This window comes from Rhinoderma darwinii, chromosome 2, assembly GCF_050947455.1.
Source record: "Rhinoderma darwinii isolate aRhiDar2 chromosome 2, aRhiDar2.hap1, whole genome shotgun sequence".
NCBI lineage: Eukaryota > Metazoa > Chordata > Amphibia > Anura > Rhinodermatidae > Rhinoderma > Rhinoderma darwinii.
The window spans coordinates 115,456,039-115,480,064 of record NC_134688.1 but is presented as its reverse complement, the minus strand read 5'-3'; the positions used below and the strand labels follow the sequence as shown (position 1 = coordinate 115,480,064).

General features: G+C 44.4%; 1 protein-coding gene across 1 annotated transcript; it reads right to left on the bottom strand.

Annotated features, from left to right (window-relative positions):
- Nucleotides 1-10,458: 10,458 nt before the first annotated feature.
- Nucleotides 10,459-14,549, bottom strand: LOC142742441 (tubulin alpha-1A chain-like). The gene is made up of 4 exons (XM_075852179.1): nt 14,342-14,549; nt 13,011-13,233; nt 11,746-11,894; nt 10,459-11,651 (listed from the first exon to the last, which is right to left on the bottom strand). Exons 1-4 carry the CDS (start codon nt 14,342-14,344, stop codon nt 10,671-10,673), a joined length of 1,356 nt encoding a protein of 451 aa, XP_075708294.1. The 5' UTR covers nt 14,345-14,549; the 3' UTR covers nt 10,459-10,670.
- Nucleotides 14,550-24,026: the final 9,477 nt, after the last annotated feature.

The following is a 24,026-nucleotide window of genomic DNA, read 5'->3' as shown; positions in this document are numbered from 1 at the left end:
GGGGCTCTTTTGCCCCATCCACAGCGGGGGCTGTATGACTCTATCTACAAGGAGGAGGTGGGGGCACTATCTACAATGTCAAGCTGGGGGCACCATCTACAGCGGTCTGTATGGCACTATCTACAAGGAGGAGATGGGGCGCTATCTACAGGGGGGCTGTATGGCACTATCTACATGCTGCTGTATGGCTCTATCCACAAGTGGGGTGGGGTGCTATCTACAGGGGGGCTATATGGCACTATACAGGGGGGGTTTTATGGCACTATCTACAAGGGGGAGGTTGGGGCGCCATCTACAAGGGGGGGCTGTATGGCACTATCTACAAGGGTGAAGTGACGGAGCTATCTACAGGGGGGGCTGTATGGCACTATCTACAAGGAGGAGGTTGTGGCACTATATACAGGGGCGGCTGTATGGCACTATCTACAAGGAGGAGGTGGGGGCACTATCTACATGGAAACTTTGTGGCACTATCTACAAGAGGCAGGTGTGGGGCACTATCTACAATGTTGAGGTGGGGGCTGTATGGCACTACCTACAAGGGGCAGGTGGGGCACTATCTACAAGAGGGGCTGTATGGCACTGTCAACAATGGGGAGGGGACACTATTGGGGGGAAGGGTGGCAATATCTAGAAGTGGGCTGTGACACTATTGGGTGCTGTATAGCACTGTCTACAGGGGGGCTGTATGGCAGAATCTACAGGGGATCACTATCTAAAGGGGGCACTATCTACAAGCGGGGCTGTGTGTATCGCCCAGGAGAGGGGGGCCCATTCAAAAGTTTACTATGGGGCCCAGTCTGTCCTAGTTACGCCCCTGGGTTAGAATCACTGTCAGTCGAGCCGTCAGTCCAGCTAACTGATAGATTCGCCTGACCACATAGTTCTGCAGCTTCTATGTGCAGTGGATATATAGAAGCAGCAGCGCTCAAACAAAGCTACATTTTTTTAAAGAAAGTATATTAGAAAACTGTTTTGTATAAGAAATGACATACATTACATAGTCTTTAAGAGCATTTTATATTACTTCATACTGTAGATTTTCCACAGAAAGGATGCATGGGATAATGTAACAAGATACTGATGTAGTATTCTGTGAGCCAATTATTTTACAACTTTATTTAGTCTTACCTGTACAGTTCAAAGGACACTTTGTTAGGCCTCATTTACACGAGCGTGTGCGTTTTGCGCGCGCAAAAAACGCTGCGTTTTGCGCGCGCAAAAGGCACTTGGCAGCTCCGTGTGTCATCCGTGTATGATGCGCGGCTGCGTGATTTTCGCGCAGCCGCCATCATAGAGATGAGGCTAGTCGACGCCCGTCACTGTCCAAGGTGCTGAAAGAGCTAACTGATCGGCAGTAACTCTTTCAGCACCCTCGACAGTGAATGCCGAACACAATATACACCAACCTGTGAATAAAAAAAGACTTTCATACTTACCAAGAACTTCCTGCTTCACCCAGTCCGGGCTCCCGGCCGTTGCCTTGGTGACGCGTCCCTCTCTTGTTATCCGGCCCCACCTCCCAGGATGACGCCGCAGTCCATGAGACCGCTGCAGCCTGTGATTGGCTGCAGCCTGTGCTTGGCCTGTGATTGGCTGCAGCTGTCTCTTTGACTGAACTGTCATCCTGGGAGGTCGGACCGGAGTTATCGGTAAGTCAGAACGTCTTTTTTTTTTTACAGGTTCATGGATTTTCGGAGCGGAAGTCACTGTCCATGGTGCTGAACCAGTTTAACGCTTTCAGCACCGTGGACAGTGACTGTCTCCTGACGTCGCGTACCCGAACATTTTTTACCGGTTTCGGTCAAAACGAGTTTGGCCGAACCCGGTGAAGTTCGGTGCGCTCATCTCGAATTTGACACTCCGTTTGGATGTTTGTAAACAGAAAAGCACGTGGTGCTTTTCTGTTTACATTCAGGAGTTTGACAGCTCTTGCGCGAATCACGCAGTTCGCACGGAAGTGCTTCCGTGCGGCATGCGTGGTTTTCACGCACCCATTGACTTCAATGGGTGCGTGAGTGCGCGAAAAACGCACGATTATAGAACATGTCGTGAGTTTTTTTCTGCGCACACGCGCTGAGCGCAATTCACGCATCGTCTAAACTGCCCCATTGACTAATATAGGTGCGTACGACATGCGTGCAAAGCACGCGCGTCGCACGCGCGTATAATACGTTCGTGTAAATGAGGCCTTAGTTGTGAATGCACCTATTGCATTCTGAAGTATATTCTGCAATCATAAACATCACAGCCTAATAATATGCTGTTACATGAGTTCACGAGGCAAGTCAGTACATCTCACACAGAATACTATCATCTCTAAAATGATACGTTCTTCGTTGTAATTATTCCTTAGTGATGAGGAAATGAAAAAATCTTAGGCTTTGGAATGCAGATTGCTGGACCAACTCGTTCCTTTATTTTAAATCTTAACTGGTACTTTCACCTTCTCAAATATTAAGTGTGGTAATGGACACGGTGTCAGAGTAAATTCCCGTACCAGAGTATTTAAAAGTCATTGGCTGCTTTCATGCAAACTTGTCAGCAGATTATAGGCTATTGTTTACCACACACTGGAGTTTGTCTGGATTTAGATTACAAATTGCTGTAAATCTGCAACGCAACTGCTGAGAACATGACATTTCCCACATCCCTGGAAGTTGTATTATCAGAACCCCGTTACTGGTAAGTGGAGTGATTGTTAATACGGCGCTCAAAAAACCTGATGTGCAAACATGTAAAAAACCATAGCGTTTTTTTGTGAATCGCTTTTTAATGTACAGACATTTGATGCGATTTTTGGGCGCGTAATTAGGACTCCCATTGACTATGGGAATTAGGCGCTTTTCGGCGCGTATACGCGCCAAGAATTGACCTGATGCTTCTTTTTTTACACGACGCGTTTTTAAACACGCGTAAAAAAAAACATCATATGCACTGCAATGCGATTTTCCATTGATGTCAATGAGAAGCTTAAAGCTTGCATTTTTTTACCCGGTTTTCGGTGCGTAAATGCAGCAAATAAACGTCGTGTGAACAAGGCCCTAAGCTGGCCATGCACATATCGTAAAAGTAATCCAAACCTGGCAATTGAAGGCAGAATTACCCCATGATCTAATGTGTATGACCAGCCTGGCTCTTTATTATGGAATTGGGGTAATCCCCTAATATAATTGTGTGGGTTCCAGAAATGTAATATTTCTCAACAAAAGATCTTCAATTTGAATACATTTTAAAAAGGCTCTCTAGTCAAAATTAACAGGGTTGTCCAGGATTAAGAAAAAGCCTGTGCTTCTTTTTCCCAAAAACAGCGCTGCGTCTGTCCTTGGGCTGTCTCTGGTATTACAGCTCATCCCCATTCAAGTTACAGGGGCTGGCCTGTAATATCAGATAATGCCCATGGACATCAGTGGCGCTGTTTTTGGGAAAAAAGTAGAACCTTTCTTTTAAACCTGGAAACCCCGTTAGCCCCTTCAGGACACAGCCTGTTTTGGCCTTGTGGACACAGCCGATTTTTTCAAATCTGACATGTCAATTTATGTGGTAATAACTTTGGAATGCTTTTACCTATCCAAGCGATTCTGAGATTGTTTTCTCGTGACATTGTACTTTATGTTAGTGTAATTCAGTATTTATTTGTGGGAAAACATCAAAATGTAGAAGAAAATTAGCAAAAATTGTCATTTTTCGCAATTTAAATGCATTTGCTTGCAAAACAGATATAATACTACACAAAATAGTTACTAGTTAACATTTACCATATGTCTACTTTACGTTGGTATCCTCTTTTGAACATTCTTTTATTTTTCCAGGATGTTACAAGGCTTAGAACTTTAGCAACAATTTCTCACATTTTCAAGAAAATTTCCAAAACCTATTTTTTTTAGGGACCAGTTCAGTTCTGAAGTGGCTTTGAGGGCCTTATATTTTAGAAACCCTCCATAAGTCACCCAGTTCTAAAAACTGCACCCCTCAAAGTTTTTTTTTTTAACCCTTTAGGTGTTTCACAGAAATTAAAGCAATGTGGAGGTAAAAGTTATACATTTCTAATTTTCTTTTTTAGAAAATCCATTTTAATCCATTTTTTTCTGTAACACAGAAGGTTTTACCAGAGAAACACAACTCAATATTTACTGCCCAGATTCTGCAGTTTTTATAAATATACCACATGTGGCCCTAGTGTGGTAATGGACTAAAACACAGGCCTCAGAAGCGAAGGAGTACCTAGTGGATTTTGGATCCTCCTTTTTATTAGAATATATTTTAGGCACCATGTCAGGTTTAAAGAGGTCTTGTGGTGCTCAGAAAGTCAGAAGCGTTAGGGTATGTGCACACGACCTCTTTTCAGACGTAATGGAGGCGTTTTACGTCGGCAAACATCTGCCCATTGCTTGCAATGGGTCTTACGATGTTCTGTGCAGACGAGCTGTCATTTTACGCGTCGCTGTCAATACGGCACGTAAAATGACGGCTCGTCAAAAGAAGTGCAGGACACTTCTTGGGACGTTTTTGGAGCCGTTTTCTCATAGACTCTATTGAAAACAGCTCCAAAAACGGCCGTAAAAAAGCGCCGCGAAAACTCTGTGAAAAACGCAAAACTGTCTGAAAATCAGGAGCTGTTTTCCCTTGAAAACAGCTTCGTATTTTCAGACGTTTTTGGTCACTACGTGTGAACATACCCTAACTTGTCATGGAGATTTTGCTGGAATAGTTTTTGGGTGCCATGTCACATTTACAAAACCCCTGCGGGACCAAATCAGTGGGAAACCCCCAAAAATACACCATTTGGCAAACTACATCCCTCAAGGAATTTATAGAGGGGTATATTGAGCATTTCGACCCCACAGGTCTTTTGCTGAATTTAATGGCATTAGACCAGGAGTGGGGAACTTTCTTTCCGCCAAGGGCCATTTGGAAATTTATATCATCATTCGCGGGCCATACAAAATTATCAACTTAAATATTAGCCTGCTATTTTTGGTCAAACATTTAATTATCTCACCCCTAATGTGATGGCTGGAACTGCTTCTCTTTGGTCCGGCGTGTGATGTTAGTTGGTATTGATGATGTTGCCACCGCGTTAGTCAGTCGGGAGCGCAGTCGACTAGCAGCAGTAAGTTGTTCCGACTTACTTAAAGGGGTTTCCCATCAGGGACATTTACGACATATCCACAGTATATGTCATAAATGCCAGATAGATGCTGGTCCCGCCTCTGGGAGCAGCAGCTATCCCTAGAAGGGGGCCCCCTAAACCCCGTTTTAGCCCTCTGTGTTCTGGCTGATTTCCAACTATGAGGAAGGAAACAGTGTAGCTCGCTGAGCTATGCTTTTTTCGTGACTCGTAGTGAATGGCAGTTACGGCAGCAGTGTAGCATGCACTGTTTCTGTAACTACAACTCAGTTCTACGGGACTTATTTTAACATGGTTGGAAATCACATACTTCAGTCACAATACAAAGAGGTAGAACAGGTTTTAGGGGGCACCTATGTGACATGTATGACATATCATGTGGATATATCATAAATGTCCTTGATGGGAAACCCCTTTAAGTCACCTGACCTCACTTCATGCGTTTAGGACAGGTCCTATGTCTACACTACAGCTAAATTTCTACATTTAGGGCTCAGCTAAGTTTCGAAATTTTAGAGCAGGAGGAGGGCAAATGGAGTCTAGTATATGTCATTCACTACTAGTGGTGAGGATGCGGCGGTCTGAGTGAGGAGGTCAATGTGTGTTGGCCTGGGAGTAGTCCAGTCACCTGATCTGACTCACCTGACCTCACGTCAGATAACTCAGGTCAGGTGACTGGACTGGTCCACTCCGTTGCCGGCACGCACCAACCTCACTCAGACCGCCGCCATACTTGGCTCACTCTCCTCCTGCTCCTAAATGTAGGTGAGTAGGGCGGACGGAGCCACGCAGGGAATGACACAGCTACAGCGGCGGTCAGAGAGTGCTGTGATGGGAGTGGACCTAACTTGAGTCATCTGACCTCACGTCACTGACATAAAGTCAGGTGACTGGACTTTGTCAGTCCAGTAGTGGACTGGTCCTCTCGGGATGACACGCACCGACCTTACTCAGACCACCACCATACTTAGCTCCGTCCGTCCTGCTCCTTAATGTGAGTGAGTAGGGCAGACGGAGCCAAGTAGTGAAAGACTCGGCAGCAGCATGGTCTGAGTGAGGCAGGGCCAGACCAAATGATCTCACGGGCCTTATGCGGCGCGCGGGCCAGACGTTTCCCCCCCCTGAATTAGACCGTGAAAATAAAAATCACTATTTTTTCGAATAAAACTTAGAAATTTGCAATTTTTACAAGGCATAAAGGAGAAAAAGCCCCCAACATTTGAAAAGCAATTTTTCCTGATTACGGTAATACCCCATATTTGGCGATAAACTGCTGTGCTCAGAAGGGAAGGAGCACCATTTGGCTTTTGGAGTTCATGTTTTGCTGGAATGGTTTTCGGGTGCGATGTCGCATTTGCAAAGCCCCCAAGGGATCAAAACTGTGGGAAAACCCCCAAAAGTGTCCTCATTTCAGAAACTACAGCCCTCAAGGAGCTTATCGAGGGGTATAGTGAGCATTTAGACCCTCCAGGTGTTTTGCAGAATTTATTAGAATTCAGCCGTGACATTTTTTTCCAATAATGTTGCATTTTTTCATTTTATCAAGGGATTAAGGAGAAAAAGCACCCCAACATTTGTAAAGCAATCTCTTCCGAGTACGGCAATACTCCACATGTGGTCATAAACTGCTGTTTGGACACATGGCTGGGCTCAGAAAGGCAGTAGCGCTATTTGGCATGCAGATTTTTCTGGATTGCTTTTTGGGCGCCATGTCGCATTTGCAAAACCCCTGAGGTACCAGTGTACAGTGGAAGCCCCTAAGAAGTGGTATTTTGGAAACTACACCCCTCAAGGCATTTATCATTTTCCTGGACTTATGACAGGGCTCAGAAGTGAAGAGCACCATGTGCATTTGAGGGCTATTTTGGTGATTTTCACAGCATTTGCCCACAATTGCAGGGCTGGGCGATTATGACCTAAATCAAAATCACGATTAATTAAACATGTAACGTTGTTTACGATTGTTTAGGCCACACCCCCTTTTGTATGCCATGCCCCCTATTTGCTTTCTATGCCGTTGAATTAATATTTATCCCCTGAGCCTGCTGTATACTACAGTATATAATATACCCCCTGACACTGCCCCCACACAGTATATTGCCCCCATAGTGATCCCCACACAGTATAATCCCCCGTAGCTGCCCCCACACATTATAATGCCCCTATAACTGCCTCCACACAGTATAATGCCTCTATAGCTGCCCCACACCGTATAATTCCCCCCATAACTGCCCTCCACACAGTATAATGCCCCTCATAGTTGCAACACACAGTATAATGCCCCATAACTGACTTCCACGAAGTATAATGCCCATATAGCTGCTCTCACACAGTGTAATGCTCCACAGCTGCAGCCCACACAGTATAAAGTTTCCCATAGCTGCCCCCACGCTGTATAATGCCCCCACAACCGACCCCAATAGTCTGATAAAAATAATAATATACTTACTCACCTAAGGGTATGTTCACACGCAGTGACCAAAATTGTCTGAAAATACGGAGCTGTTTTCAGACGAAAACAGCTCCTGATTTTCATACGTTTTTGTAGCAATTCGCGTTTTTCGCTGCGTTTTTTACGGCCGTTTTTGGAGCTGTTTTTCAATGGAGTCAATGAAAAACGCCTCCAAAAACGTCCCAAGAAGTTTCCTGCACTTCTTTTGACGAGCCGTCATTTTACCCGCCGTATTTTGACAGCGACGCGTAAAATAAAGGCTTGTGCGAACAGAACATCGTAATTCCCATTGAAAGCAATGGGCAGAAGTTTGTAGGCGTATTAGGACTGTTTTTCAGGCGTAATTCGAGGCGTAAAACGCCCGAATTACGCCTGAAAACACTGCGTGTGAACATACCCTAACCCTATTCCAATGAGAAGTGGAGGAGATTCCTCTGCTCCTCTGATATGTGTTCAGCTCGGTTCAGACAGGCGCAATGACGTCACGTCGCGTCTAGCGATACATAATGAATGGTAGAGCAGGGACCTTACAGTCCCCTACTCTACCATTGGATTCAACTGTATCTGCATCCTAAAGATGGAGATACAGTTTAAACCGGCAAAAATAATTGATCAAATCGAAATTCGCAAGATGACGGTGATTAATTGCGCTGAATTTCGATTTAGATTATTTTTCGATTAATTGCCCAGCCCGACTCTGAGGTCAAATAGTAAAACAAACCCCCAAGTAGTGACCCCTATTTTGGAAACTACACCACTTAAGGCATTTTCAGGTGTGTAGTGAGCATTTTGCCCCCACAGGTGTTTTTTTTATTCGAAACTAATGCGCAGCGGATGGTGCAAAGTAAATATTGCAATTTTCCACTGATATGGCATTTTAGTGCACCATATATGTTGTGCCCAGTTTCTGCCACTGAAGACAAATACCTCATAAACTGTTAAGCGGGTTCTCCCGGGTATGGTGATGCCATATATGTGGACGTAAACTGCTGTTTGGGCACGCCGTAGGGTTCAGAATGGAGGGAGCGCCATTTTGCTTTTGGACTGCAGATTTTGCTTGGTAGTAGTTCTGTCTGGGGTTTTACTGGTATTTCAGTTTATAATGTGGGGGCATATGTAAGCTGTGCGGAGTACATCAGGGCATAATAAGAGGGTATGATAATGCGGTAAATAAATAATAATCCGCAGATATATGGCCAGTGTCGCACTGATAAATGGTGCCAGATCTTATCCCCCGTTTGGAACACTCTGCACATTCTGAGAGCCAGAACTTTTTTTTTTTGTGACGGAGCAGTGTAAGGGCTTATTTTTTGAGGGACAAACTAATTTTTTTTGGGACACATGCAAGTTTTTGATGACTTTTTATTCTGTTTTTTAGGAGGCGTGGTGACCAAAAAACAGAAATTATGCTGTAGTTATTTATTTTTTGTTTTTTTACGACGTCCACCGTGCACTAAAAATGACATATTTAATTTATTATGCGGGTCGATGATTTTACGTATTTTTTTTTATGTTTTATGGGTTTGCACGATAAAATCACTTTTTAAACATATTTTCCGAGACCCATAACTTTTTTATTTTTACATTAAAAAAGCTGTGTGAGGGTTTGTTTTTTCGGACCAGACTGTAGTTTTTATTGGTGCCATTTTTGGGTACATCTGACTTTCTGATCCCTATTTATTACATTTTTTGGGAGGTGAAGTGACTAAAAAATAGCGATTCTGGTATTGTATTTTTAATAATTATTTTTTTTACAGAGTTCACCGCGTGGGATAAATAATGTTATATATTTTAGTTCAGGCCGTTTTTTTATAATAATAAAGGACTTGATAAGGGAAAAATAGCGATTTTTAATTTTATTACTTGAAACGTTTACTATTTTATTTTTGTCAATTTTTTTGAAACTTTTTTTTTTAATCCCACTAGGGATTTCAAGGCCCAACTGTTCGATCGTTGGTATCGTATTAGGTCTTGCCTTCCATAGATGGCAAACCCGAAGGCCATTGCACGGGGTGTGTATTCACAATCTCTGCACTTCATTACTGTTTCTATGGTAGTTACAGCAGAGGAAGCGTGATCTCGTTGTAACCTGTCATTTACAGCGAGATCTCGCGAGATTACGCTTTCTCTGCTGTAACTACCATAGAAACAGTAACGAAGTGCAGGGATTGTGAATAGACATCCCGTGGAATGTCTATTCACTGTCTAAACACTTCGGTATTGTTAATGTGTTAGTATAAAACAGCACATAAGGATCTAGCAGGATCCCTATGCGCTGAGTAAATGAATGGAGAGGAGTGCATGATGCTGATTGGTCAGCGTCATATACTCCCCTGTACAACGCCCCCTTGGTCTAAAGTAAAAATACGCCCACTTGGGCATTAAGCAACTCATTAGCATAAATCTAAAATCGCTAATAAAGTGGTAAAAATAGATAGTTTTTTTAAAAATAAAAAGCATTACTGTCACCTACATTACAGCGCCGATCTCCTTATGTAGGTGATAGGGCACTTATAATGTGGTGACAGAGTCTCTTTAAATACTCTGCAGTCCTGCATGTGTATTATCAGCCTCTGCAATCTCCTAATCTATTCTTTAATGTAGTTTACTATGAGTAATTCTGATGATAGATACATTACTTTGCTTATTAATTATACTATTTGCTATTTCTGCTTGTCCTATAGAGTTATTGTTGGCTATATAATTGTGTTTTGCTCGAATATATTTAACAAAATAAATGAAACCAAAACTGTCTCTTTCACAAGCACATACATCCTGCTATGAAGTATGTTGTCTGACTTCTGTATGCAGCGAATAAGTTGTGAATGTAATAAACTAGAATGAAATATGAATTAAGAAATACACCACAAAATAATTATGTTTAAGACAGGGAATGTTTTATTGACAAATCCATCACAATGGAGATGTCATAAAGTGTTTCAAGTGGTTTGCACCAGAACAGTTAAATGCAGCAAAAATACATCAGAACATAAAGTTGCTACACAGAAACAGACTGGTGGAGCAAATAAATTTGCATTTTTTTCGATCTTATATTGTTCCCTGTAAAAAGCAGCACCATTTTGACATTTAGTATTCTTCTCCTTCCTCCTCGCCCTCTCCGTCCACAGAGTCTACACCAACTTCCTCATAATCCTTCTCCAGAGCAGCCATGTCCTCACGGGCCTCAGAGAACTCTCCCTCCTCCATACCCTCACCTACATACCAGTGCACAAAGGCACGCTTGGCATACATAAGGTCAAACTTATGGTCCAGTCTAGCCCAGGCCTCTGCAATAGCAGTGGTGTTGCTCAGCATACACACAGCCCGCTGTACCTTGGCCAGATCCCCACCTGGCACCACAGTTGGTGGCTGATAGTTAATACCAACCTTAAAACCAGTTGGGCACCAGTCCACAAACTGGATGGTACGCTTGGTCTTGATGGTGGCAATAGCTGCATTAACGTCTTTGGGCACCACATCACCCCGGTACAACAGGCAGCAAGCCATATATTTACCATGACGTGGGTCACATTTCACCATCTGGTTGGCTGGCTCAAAGCAAGCATTTGTGATCTCAGACACAGAAAGCTGCTCATGGTAGGCTTTCTCTGCTGAGATGACTGGGGCATAGGTGGCAAGAGGGAAGTGGATACGAGGATAGGGCACCAAGTTAGTCTGGAACTCTGTCAGATCTACATTCAGGGCTCCATCAAATCTAAGTGAAGCTGTGATAGAGGACACTATCTGACCTATCAGCCTGTTAAGATTGGTGTAAGAGGGGCGCTCAATATCTAGATTTCTTCGGCAGATGTCATAGATGGCCTCATTGTCTACCATGAAAGCACAGTCTGAGTGCTCAAGGGTGGTGTGAGTGGTAAGGATGGAGTTGTAGGGCTCAACAACAGCAGTGGACACTTGGGGAGCTGGGTAGATGGAGAATTCTAGTTTGGACTTCTTTCCATAATCAACAGAGAGACGTTCCATGAGAAGAGAGGTGAAGCCAGAACCAGTGCCACCACCAAAGCTGTGGAAGACCAAGAAACCCTGAAGACCTGTGCATTGGTCAGCCTGTAGGAAAAAAAGACAAACATATTAAAATCAGAACCCTTTAATGTGCCAACAGTTATATAACAACACCATCAAATTATAAACCTTCACTAACCAGTTTGCGGATCCTGTCAAGCACCAGATCAATGATTTCCTTGCCAATAGTGTAGTGACCACGAGCATAGTTATTGGCAGCATCTTCTTTTCCAGTGATCAGTTGTTCTGGGTGGAAAAGCTGGCGGTATGTACCATTGCGCACCTCATCTGGAAATAATTGACAATACTGTGTCAAAATCAACAGAAGCTTTATTGGGGAAAACGAAATGATATCAGCAGTGAGGCCTCTATGTTATGGCTGAAGGCTTGTGTAATGTTCAGTGCAGACTACTCTACAAGCCTCAAGACATGAAGCAGCATCACACAGTCATCATCTAATTAAAGGAATGTTCCTCCAATTGCATCTGAACGTCACATGGTGGCTATCTGGCAGCTGAAACCCCCTGTCATGGTAGCTGAAAGAGGGGTTCATTGGCACCTTCAAGATTGCGTTCTTCTAACATGTCTGACTAATGTGTTAGTAGATGGAGAACTACCCTAATAACTGCTCTTCATAGAAATAGATGTCATGTCCATGGCCGCGGGCCGTCAGGTTCACTCACCTGATGGCCGCAGCCATGGGTCCCGTAGGGTGCACATGCACGCTCGTGCCCGCTCTTAAAGGTGCAGCGCGCGCAAGGGACTTTAATGTGAAATTAGCCCATAAGTTCCCTGGACTATAAGAAGGGCCCAGCCCCTTGCTTCCATGCCTGAGCGTTGTTTGTTGTATCCTAGTTTGTCTAAGCAAATGGTCTCCTAGTGTTTTCCAGTTTCCAGTGTTCCCTGTTCCTGTATCCTGTGCTATCCTGGTCAAGTGCCGTGCTGAGCTGTTATCATGCTGTGCTGTATTCCACGCCTGTCCTACTACTTCACGCCTAACGTCTGCCTGCTGCCTAGTCCCAGTCGAGCCTGTGTTGCTACTGTCCGAGCTGCCACAGGTACCCTATACGAACTATAGACTGTGACCTGCGCCCTGTTGGCCAGCTGCCATACCGCCAAGGCGGTACGGCCCAGTGGGTCCACGAACCCTACGTGACAGTAGATAAGACATTTGAGAGGATTTTGAGACTAACTTCAGTAAAAATCAATGTATAAAGTTTGTTTTGGTGAACATTCTAGTAAATGCAGGAATACCTAGTTTCATTACAAAGTCAACAGAGGAGAACTACATCCACTGGGAACAGCAATGCAAAGGGTGGAGGATGCCGCGGCATAGAAACCTACAGTGTGTGTATATAGTTATGTATTGTGAGGCATTGTAGTGAGCTGTTGTATTGTCCTCACCAATAACTGTTGGCTCCAGGTCCACAAACACGGCTCTAGGGACATGCTTGCCAGCTCCAGTCTCGCTGAAGAAAGTGTTGAAGGAATCATCGCCTCCTCCAATGGTCTTGTCACTGGGCATCTGCCCATCAGGCTGGATGCCATGTTCCAGGCAGTACAGCTCCCAGCAGGCATTACCAATCTGCACACCAGCCTGACCAACGTGTATAGAGATGCACTCACGCTGCACAGGAGACAAAGAACAGATTGTCACTGTTTAGTGTTGTGTCAGGTTTAATCCACTGTGTGTTTACATCGCACTTGATCTTTACTGTGGGAATGTCTAAACAAATGTCAGAAAAAGGAAATATTTGAGAGATAAGCTGGGAGGAAATGTAGTAATACCAACTCAATCACAATTTGTAATACAGATATGTAATATACAAACACCAGACTGTGGTCTATGCAGAGGATGGGAACAATGAGCTACACTGACATAGTCTATACCACACCCACTGCAGCATTACAGCAGTCACTGACATGACAGGCGGCGGGGGAGGGGTACTCTCTGCGGTACCCAGCCCCCATCACCTAGTTACTAATGTCAAACATCAGGCCCATCACATAGAGAAAGTTTTCATTATATATATCTCGTGTTGTATATGCGCTAATCCCAGTGTTTTTACATTTTTCCATTTGAGGATTGCTGCCTATGGAATTGTTATACTTGACAATAAAGTATTATTCCACTCATCCCAGTTGCTGTATCTAGATCTATCATCACCCTGATCCCAAGCTGGAGGGGGTGATGACAAAGCCTCCATTCACATAGCGACATATACTAAACCCATATTATCTACATCCATGTAAATGTATATAGAGATAATAATGGTTTATAGTAATTACTAGTTATCCCTCTAGATGACAGAATGAGTTATAAGCCTATAGCCTGGCCGTGCCAGCTGGTGTCCCCCCCGGCACGGTGACAGTTTCCAGGGAAGTGTGAGGACCGCAGCTGTGCTGGCAGAGGAACATGTCTGGAGGACTGGGGCGCGGGGTGCAGGGCTTCACACAATGTCATGTCTTTATAGCGGTTCCACACAGACAAGTATAGTCCCAGGAACGTACAAGATACGAGTCTGGGCGCCATCTTTACCATACAGATCCAGCAGCGCAGCATTGATCACCGCTGTCACCATGGCAACTGCCTCATAGCACAAGGAGACTAGTGACGAAACCGCTCTTTGTCGTTGTCCCCCTGTCAGTGTGTCAGCTCCATCCATACCCCGCTGCTAGTATATCCGCCCTATCCACACCCCAATTCCAGTATCTGAACCCCATCGTCTTCTTACCATGTTTGCGGGTTGAGGACTTCAGAGAAGAGGGCGAGAGGAAGGAGAAGGATGCCTTCTTACAGTACGACTCTAAGGAGGTCGGTGTAAGAGAACCTGCAACACATGGTCCAAGGCTGCGCGTTATATACAACAGTGTTGTCATGGAAACCGCGCTGGAGATATTTTCATTGGAGCCGGTTTTTCCTGCTGCCTCCCGGCGCCGGGCGAGCCGGCCTGTGATTGGTGACACGGTCATAGGATGAGGTAATCTCCCCGACCCTTCATTAAGAGTGTGGGACAAAGAACGGCAGGGAGTCTCCCGACCATCCGTCATCTCTCACCGGAACATGGTGTCTCCAGACAAAGGGCCACGGTTGTGCTGATGGTGGTGGAGGGCGCTGCAGTGTTATCACCCCCAGTAATACACGAGATAGAAACAGTAGATTGTGTCAGGACTATTCTCCCAGTGGAAGGTTTGGTCGCCTGCAGCACTCACTTAGAAAATTCAAAGGAATTCAACAATTTCCCAAAAATCCCAAATTTCGGATCCTTACGTCCACCACAAGAAAATTCATGACAACATCCATGTGGCAAAATAATACCACAGCCCCAAAAATGTGTGAGTCCTAACGTTGCATGCGATTTTCGGGTCTGTGTTAATAAACACCTATTTTTTTCGCCACGTGAATTTTCTTGCGGTATGACTATACGCCCAGTAAGGGGGGATTCACACGAGCGTGTATTGGGTCCGTGCGGGCCGCTTGGTGTACAAGCGCAACGCACAGACCAATACAAGTCTATGGGGCAGTACAGACAGTCCGTGCTTTTTGCGCAGCGTTTGTCAGCTGCGCAAAAAGCGCGACATGCTCAATATCTCCGCGTATTCCGCGCATCACGCACCCATTGAAGTCAATGGGTGCGTGAAAACCACGCAGGTCGCACGGAAGCACTTCCGTGCGAACCGACTGAAACAGCGCACCAGCTGTCAAAAGGATGAATGTAAACAGAAAAGCACCACGTGCTTTTCTGTTTCCAAACGTCCAAACGGAGTGTCTTTGAGATGAGCGAACCCGGACAACCGAACCGAACTTCACCGGGTTCGGCCGAACTCGTTTTGGCCGAACCCGGCAAAAAAATTTCCGGTACGCGATGTCAGGAGATAGTCACTGTCCAGGGTGCTGAAAGAGTTAAACTGGTTCAGCACCCTGGACAGTGACTTCCGATCCCAATATACATGAACCTGTAAAAAAAAAACGAAGTTCTGACTTACCGATAACTCCCGGCTTCTTCCTCCAGTCTGACCTCCCGGGATGACAATTCAGTTCAAGTGACAGCTCCAGCCAATCACAGGCCAAGCACAGGCTGCAGCGGTCACATGGACTGCCACGTCATCCAGGGAGGTGGGGCCCGATGTCAAGAGAGGCGCGTCACCAAGGACGCGTCACCAAGGACGCATCACCAAGGCAACGGCCGGGAGGGAAGTTCTCGGTAAGTACGAACTTTTTCTTTTTTTTTAACAGGTTTCTCGATATTGTGTTCGGCATTCACTGTCGAGGGTGCTGAAAGAGTTACTGCCGATCAGTTAGCTCTTTCAGCACCTTGGACAGTGACGGGCGTCGACTAGCCTCATCTCTATGATGGCGGCTGCGCGAAAATCACGCAGCCGCGCATCATACACGGATGACACACGCAGCTGTCAAGTGGTTTTTGCGCGTGCAAAATGCCACGCAAGAAACAATGCAAAGTTCTAGCACTGCTTGCTGTATCTGTTATTAGCTTTCACAAATTCATTAATGTATTAAGTGCATTTTTTCCCATTTTTCCTACTAAAATTTAATGATGGGACGAAAATATATAGTAGTATAATAAAATCTATAGAGATGCATAAATCCTAAACCTGGATGGAGAGGGAGCAGCCAGTATCATTACTGTAGGGCATTGATAGGGCTCCTTTCACACAATAAAACACAAGTATTCTATAGTTGTCTATAAGGATATGTTCACACACACTATTTACGGACGTAATTCGGGCGTTTTTGCCCCGAATTACGTCCTTAATAGCGGCTCCAAAGCGTCGGCAAACATCTGCCCATTCATTAGAATGGGTCTTACGATGTTCTGTGCAGACGGGCGTAAAAAAGACGCCCGCGTCAAAGAAGTGCCTGTCACTTCTTCAGACGTAAATGGAGCCGTTTTCTATGGACTCCATGGAAAAACAGCTCCATTTAACGTCCGTAATGGACGCAGCAAAAAGCGCCTCAACATGCCATTACGGCTGAAATTAAGGTGCTGTTTTCTCCTGAAAACAGCACCATAATTTCAGCCGTTCCGGACGTTGCTGTGTGAACATACCCTAAGGCTCTGTTCACATCTGCGTTATCATTTCCATTGTTCTGATCCATCGTAGGAGCAGGACAACAAAATTGACAGCAGTGCCAGATCCGTCGCATGGTGGAAACCACTAGACCCTATTGACTAATAGGGTCTCTTGAATGTCCGTTATGGTGTCCGTCATTTTACCGGACAAAGTAGCCACAGCCTAAGCCTTTTGGAATACGCTTATATGGACTACGCCATGAATACTTTTTCTTTTCTAAGTGAAGGGGATAGCAAAGGTCTTTACTCTATTGTTAAACAAGGTATTCGCCACATATAAGTCATTTTGGAAGGAAAGTCATTAAATCAACAGACACTTTCTGTTGTAAAAGTGGCCCAAAAATGGGTCTACTCCAATGTTCACACGCTGCAGATTTGTTGCAGAAATTTTTGTGACTATCCTATAATCTGAAAGGGGTTTGCAGAAATTAATGCACGTGATGCAGAAATAACCCCATTTATATGTATGGAAGGGATTCACAGAAATGTCTGCAAAGAATCTACTATGTGTGAACACACCCTAAGGCCTTATTCACACGAACGTGTCCGTTGTACACACATGTGCTGGCAGTTTTTTTCACGGACACAGCACGGACCTATGAAATTCAATGGGGCTATTCAGACATGCGTTGTTTTTTACGCAGCGTGTGTCCGCTGAGTGAAACTCACTGCATGTCCTATTTTGCTGCGTTTTTGCGCACCACGCAGCCCATTGTAGTCAATGGGTGTGTGAAAAAAACTGACAGCACACGGACGACATCTGTGTGCTGTCCGTGTTTTTCATGCACCAGTTGCTAAAGTAACGAGGAAGAAAAAAACCACCTTATGCGCGTAGAAAATGCAGACGCACATGGATGCCACACGGAACTGCAACGCAAGAAAAACGCTATGTTTCTTAAGCACGCAAAATGGACACGTTTGTGTGAATAAGGCCTTAGGCCTAGTTGACACAGAGTTTTTTTGCAGGCGGAAAAATCTGCCTTAGGGCCAGTTCACACAGAGTTTCTTGACGCGGAAACCGCGTCGGAAAACGCACTAAAAAATGGCCGAAAATGCCTCCCATTGATTTGACACTTATTTTTCCCAAGAGCGTTTTTTTCCAGAGGCGTTTTTATCTGTTTTTTGGCGTGGTTTCAGTGTGAAAAATAGCGCAAAAAAACACTGTGAATTTAAACGTGGCATATACACTACCGTTCAAAAGTTTAGGGTCACTTAGAAATTTCCTTATTTTTGAAAGAAAAGCACAGTTTTTTTCAATGAAGATAACATTAAATTAATCGGAAATACACTCTATAGATTGTTAATGTGGTAAATGACTATTCTAGCTGCAAACGTCTGGTTTTTAATGCAATATCTGCATAGGTGTATAGAGGCCCATTTCCAGCAACCATCACTCCAGTGTTCTAATAGTACATTGTGTTTGCTAACTGTGTTAGAAGGCTAATGGATGATTAGAAAACACTTGAAAACCCTTGTGCAATTATGTTAGCACCGCTGTAAACAGTTTTGCTGTTTAGATGAGCTATAAAACTGATCTTCCTTTGAGCTAGTTGAGAATCTGGAGCATTACATTTGTGGGTTCGATTAAACTCTCAAAATGGCTAGAAAAAGAGAGCTTTCATGTGAAACTCGACAGTCTATTCTTGTTCTTAGAAATGAAGGCTATTCCATGCGAGAAATTGCCAAGAAACTGAAGATTTCCTACAACGGTGTGTACTACTCCCTTCAGAGGACAGCACAAACAGGCTCTTCTAGAAAGAGAAGTGGGAGGTCCCGCTGCACAACTGAGCCACAAGACAAGTACATTAGAGTCTCTAGTTTGAGAAATAGACGCCTCACAGGTCCTCAACTGTCAGCTTCATTAAATAGTACCCGCAAAACGCCAGTGTCAACGTCTACAGTGAAGAAGCGACTCTGGGATGCTGGCCTTCAGGGCAGAGTGGCAAAGAAAAAGCCATATCTGAGACTGGCTAATAAAAGGAAAAGATTAATATGGGCAAAAGCACACAGACATTGGACAGAGGAAGATTGGAAAAAAGTGTTATGGACAGACGAATCGAAGTTTGAGGTGTTTGGATCACACAGAAGAACATTTGTGAGACGCAGAACAACTGAAAAGATGCTGGAAGAGTGCCAGGACGCCATCTGTCAAGCATGGTGGAGGTAATGTGATGGTCTGGGGTTGCTTTGGTGCTGGTAAAGTGGGAGATTTGTACAAGGTAAAAGGGATTTTGAATAAGGAAGGCTATCACTCCATTTTGCAACGCCATGCCATACCCTGTGGACAGCGCTTGATTGGAGCCAATTTCATCCTACAACAGGACAATGACCCAAAGCACACCTCCAAATTATGCAAGAACTATTTAGGGAAGAAGCAGGCAGCTGGTATTCTATCTGTAATGGAGTGGCCAGCGCAGTCACCAGATCTCAACCCCATAGAGCTGTTGTGGGAGCAGCTTGACCGTATGGTACGCAAGAAGTGCCCATCAAGCCAATCCAACTTGTGGGAGGGGCTTCTGGAAGCATGGGGTGAAATTTCTCCCGATTACCTCAGCAAATTAACAGCTAGAATGCCAAAGGTCTGCAATGCTGGAATTGCTGCAAATGGAGCATTCTTTGACGAAAGCAAAGTTTGAAGGAGAAAATTATTATTTCAAATAAAAATCATTATTTCTAACCTTGTCCATGTCTTGACTATATTTTCCAGTCATTTTGCAACTCATTTGATAAATATAAGTGTGAGTTTTCATGGAAAACACAAAATTGTCTGGGTGACCCCAAACTTTTGAACGGTAGTGTATTTCCACCGCGAATTTGGCCTCAGCAAATCTGGCAGAAAACCGATATGTGTTACATCTATTTACAAAGAGTCTGCAAGGGCGGATTACAATGAGGGCAATCTGAGCACGTGCCCAGGGACAAGGGCTGAAAGGGGGCCCATTTGTCCTAGGTTCTCCCGATCCGGTTGTTAAAATTACAGCCAGTTCAGAGAACCGGGGTGATGCGAATACAATTGATTACTATTGCGGTGGTGAGACGGGAACTATCAGTTCTCGCCCCGCCATTCGGCACTTTAACAATAACACGGTCTGCGCGATGATGATGCCTGGTTACTGACCTGTGCTATGTTGCTGGAAGAGGGCGCAGGAACGGGGCCAGGTAAGAATGTTTTGGGTTTTTTCTGCGGGCATCGTTGGGGGCAATATCTACAGGGGGCGCTATCTACAGTGGGAAATATCATCTACACTGGGCAATATCTACAGGGGGCATTGTGACTGGCATTATCTACAGAGGGCATTGTGACTGGCACTACACCGTGTTCCAAATTATTATGCACATTGGATTTAAGTGTCATAAACATTTAATTATTCGTTTTTCAATGAAACTCATGGATGGTATTGTGTCTTAGGGCTCTTTGGATCATTGTAATCAATCTCAGACACCTGTGATAATTAGTTTGCCAAGTGTGCCCAATCAAAGGAAAACTACTTAAGAAGGACGTTCCACATTATTAAGCAGGCCACAGGTTTCAAGCAATATGGGAAAGATAAAGGATCTCTCTGCTGCCGAAAAGCGTGAAATAGTGCAATACCTTGGACAAGGTATGAAAACATTGGATATTTCAAGAAAACTTAAGCGTGATCATCGTACTGTGAAAAGATTTGTGGCTGATTCAGAGCACAGACGGGTTCGTTCAGATAAAGGCATAATGAGGAAGGTTTCTGCCAGACAAATTAATAGGATTAGGAGAGCAGCTGCTAAAATGCCATTGCAAAGCAGCAAACAGGTATTTGAAGCCGCTGGTGCCTCTGGAGTCCCGCGAACCTCAAGGTGTAGGATCCTCCAGAGGTTTGCAAGTGTGCATAAAGCTATTATTCAGCCACCCCTAAACAATGCTCACAAGCAGAAACGGTTGCAGTGGGCTCAGAAATACATGAAGACTAATTTTCAAACCGTGTTGTTTACTGATGAGTGCCATGCAAACCCTGGATGGTCCAGATGGTTGGAGTAGTGGATGGTTGGTGAATAACCACCATGTCCCAACAAGGCTGCGACGTCAGCAAGGAGGTGGCGGAGTCATGTTTTGGGCTGGAATCATGGGGTGAGAGCTGGTAGGCCCCTTTAGGTTCCCTGACGGTGTGAAAATGACCTCTGCAAAGTACGTAGAGTTTATGACTGACCACTTTCTTCCGTGGTACAAAAAGAAGAACCGTGCCTTCCGTAGCAAAATTATCTTCATGCATGACAATGCACCATCTCATGCTGCAAAGAAACCTCTCTGTCATTGGCTGCTATGGGCATAAAAGGAGAGAAACTCATGGTGTGGCCCCCATGTTCCCCTGACCTCAACCCTATTGAGAACCTTTGGAGCATCCTCAAGCAAAATATCTGAGGGTGGGAGGTAGTTCACATCAAAACAGAAGCTCCGGGAGGCTATTCTGACATCCTGCAAAGATATTCAAGCAGAAACTGTCCAAATACTCACAAATTCAATGGATGCAAGAATTGTGAAGGTGATATCAAAGAAGGGGTCCTATGTTAACATGTAACTTGGCCTGTTAAGTTTTTTTTTTATTGAATGAGCTTTTGATTTCTGTAAATCTGACCTCCTGATGCTGCAAATTCAACAAATTACCATTTTAGTTCTCTTTACAACCTTTAAAATGTTTTGATCTCTGTTGTGCATAATAATGCACCTATAAAAAAAGATAAAATTCTCATGGTGCCACACTCTAGGCACCTAAAAATAATAGTATCACACACTGTGCCCCTAAAAACAATACTACTATACACCGTGCGCCTGAATATAATAGCACCATGCACTGTACCCAAGAATTAAATGGTGTCAAACACTGTAAAGTAAAACACCACACACACACTAACAATGCCCACTGTAGATAGTGCCAGTCATAATGCCCTCTGTGGATAGCGCCAGTCACACTGCCCTCTATAGATAGGGCCAGTCACAATGCCCCCTGTAAATAGCACCAGTCACGATGCCCCCTGTACATAATGCCAGTCACAATGCCCTATGTATATACACTGCGTTCCAAATTATTATGCAAATGTTATTTTTCGCTGATTTTCCCAAATAGTCGATGCAAATGACAGTCAGTATAATCTTCAAGCCATCAACCGTTGGAGTATAATGAGAATTTTATTGAACAAATCTCCTAATGATAACGGATTTTTTTTAGAAGTAAAAAACTCAAAATGCACTGTTTCACCATGCATTTTAAGTTTTTTACTTCTAAAAAAAAATCTGTTATCATTAGGAGATTTGTTCAATAAAATTCTCATTATACTCCAACAGTTGATGGCTTGAAGATTATACTGACTGTCATTTGCATCGAATATTTGGGAAAATCAGCGAAAAATAACATTTGCATAATAATTTGGAACGCAGTGTATATACATAGGGCATTGTGACTGGCATTATGTACAGGGGGCATTGTGACTGGTGCTATTTACAGGGGGCATTGTGACTGGCCCTATCTACAGAGGGCAGTGTGACTGCCGCTATCCACAGAGGGCATTATGACTGGCACTATCTACAGTGGGCATTGTTAGTGTGTGTGTGGTGTTTTACTTTACAGTGTTTGACACAATTTAATTCTTGGGTACAGTGTATGGTGCTATTATATTCAGGCGCACGGTGTATAGTAGTATTGGTTTTAGGGGCGCAGTGTGTGATACTATTATTTTTAGGTGCCTAGAGTGTGGCACCATGAGAATTTTATCTTTTTTTATAGGTGCAGAAATGTTAGAAAAGTGAGGAGCCGAAGACATCTAAGCGGCAATCTGCAGAAATGGGCTGTGGCCGGGAGAAGTCATCATAAGTCTGGAGCGGATGGAGAAGAAAACACAAAAAGAACGAAAAAGAATCTAAGTCGTCACCTGTGAGTCACTCAATGTAAATGTTTATTCTTCCCGTGACTGATCAGTACGGTAGTCACTGTATAATCTGCAGCGAGATGATGGGTGTATCGTTCTTTTTTGAAACAACAACTCCCAGCATATCCTAACCATTGTTCTGGATATACTGGGAGCTAGGGCTGGACGATTAATCAAATTAATTCGATTAATTCACTCTCAAGGGCTCTCACGATTCTGTTTTGTAACAGAATCGTTGAATCGATTCTGTAGTGGCGGTGACGCGCTGTACTGCAGGGGCAAGCTCCGCCCCGCTGCCTCGTCACTGCCTGGTCTGCCCCATGCTGTCTCTACTTCTCCATGGAACAGCAGTTCCGTGGGGAAGCAGAGACTCCTCGTATATAGCCACGCCTCCCTTGCATATCCCGCCACCACCACCCCTTGTAGATCACGCTGCTGTAGCTCCCACTCTGGCCGGGGATTCAGCTCCTAGTGGTAGCTACAGCGGCGCGATCTACAAGGAAGGGGGGTGCGATCTACAAGGAAGGGGGTGCGATCTACAAGGATTAAGGGGGTTGTGATCTAAAAGGGAGGAGGTGCTACGATCTACTAGGGGGTTGGGTGCAATCTGCTAGGGGTGTGGCAATATCTACATGGGCACTGTGGCACTATATATGGGGGTGGCACTATGTGGGCACTGTTATTACATGGGGGCTCTGTGGCACTGTCATTACATGTGGGCACTGTGGCATTGCATGTGGGCACTGTGGCACTATGTCACTATATGTGGGCAATTTGGCACTATATGTGGGCACTGTCATAACATGTGGGCTCTGTGGCACTGTCATTACATGTGGGCACTGTGTCACTGATGTGTGCACTGACAATACATGTGGGTGCTGTGGCACTGATGTGGGCACTGTGGCACTGTATGTGGGCACTGTGGCAGTATGCCACTATATGTGGGCACTATCTACAGTGACATTGCGGCACTATCTACATGGGCGCTATTTCACTATATGTGGGCACTATTTACAGGGACATTGCGGCACTATCTACATGGGCACTGTGGTGTTTTCAGGGGATTGGGACAAAAAAAACCTGACAAATGAAATCCATTTCTTTTTTTTCTTTTTTTTTTTTAACGGCCATGAAAAACGGATGGCAAATGGATGAAAATTTTGAGACACTGATGCAACATGGACATGAAAAACTGACAAATGATCCGTTTTTAATGGCCATCTTTTTTCACTGTCATGTGCCTAAATTACTATGATACCAGGAGTCTCTATCACATGTACCGTGGTCGGGCTGGCAGCTGAATCGGGCCTTAATGTCATTTATTTAACCCTCCATGGTGGGGCACGGGGTCCTGCTCACACTTCAGATACTATGATGTAATCTCGCCCCAGAGTGCTCACTCAGCGCTATTTGCCTGGCCTTGCTGCAATTT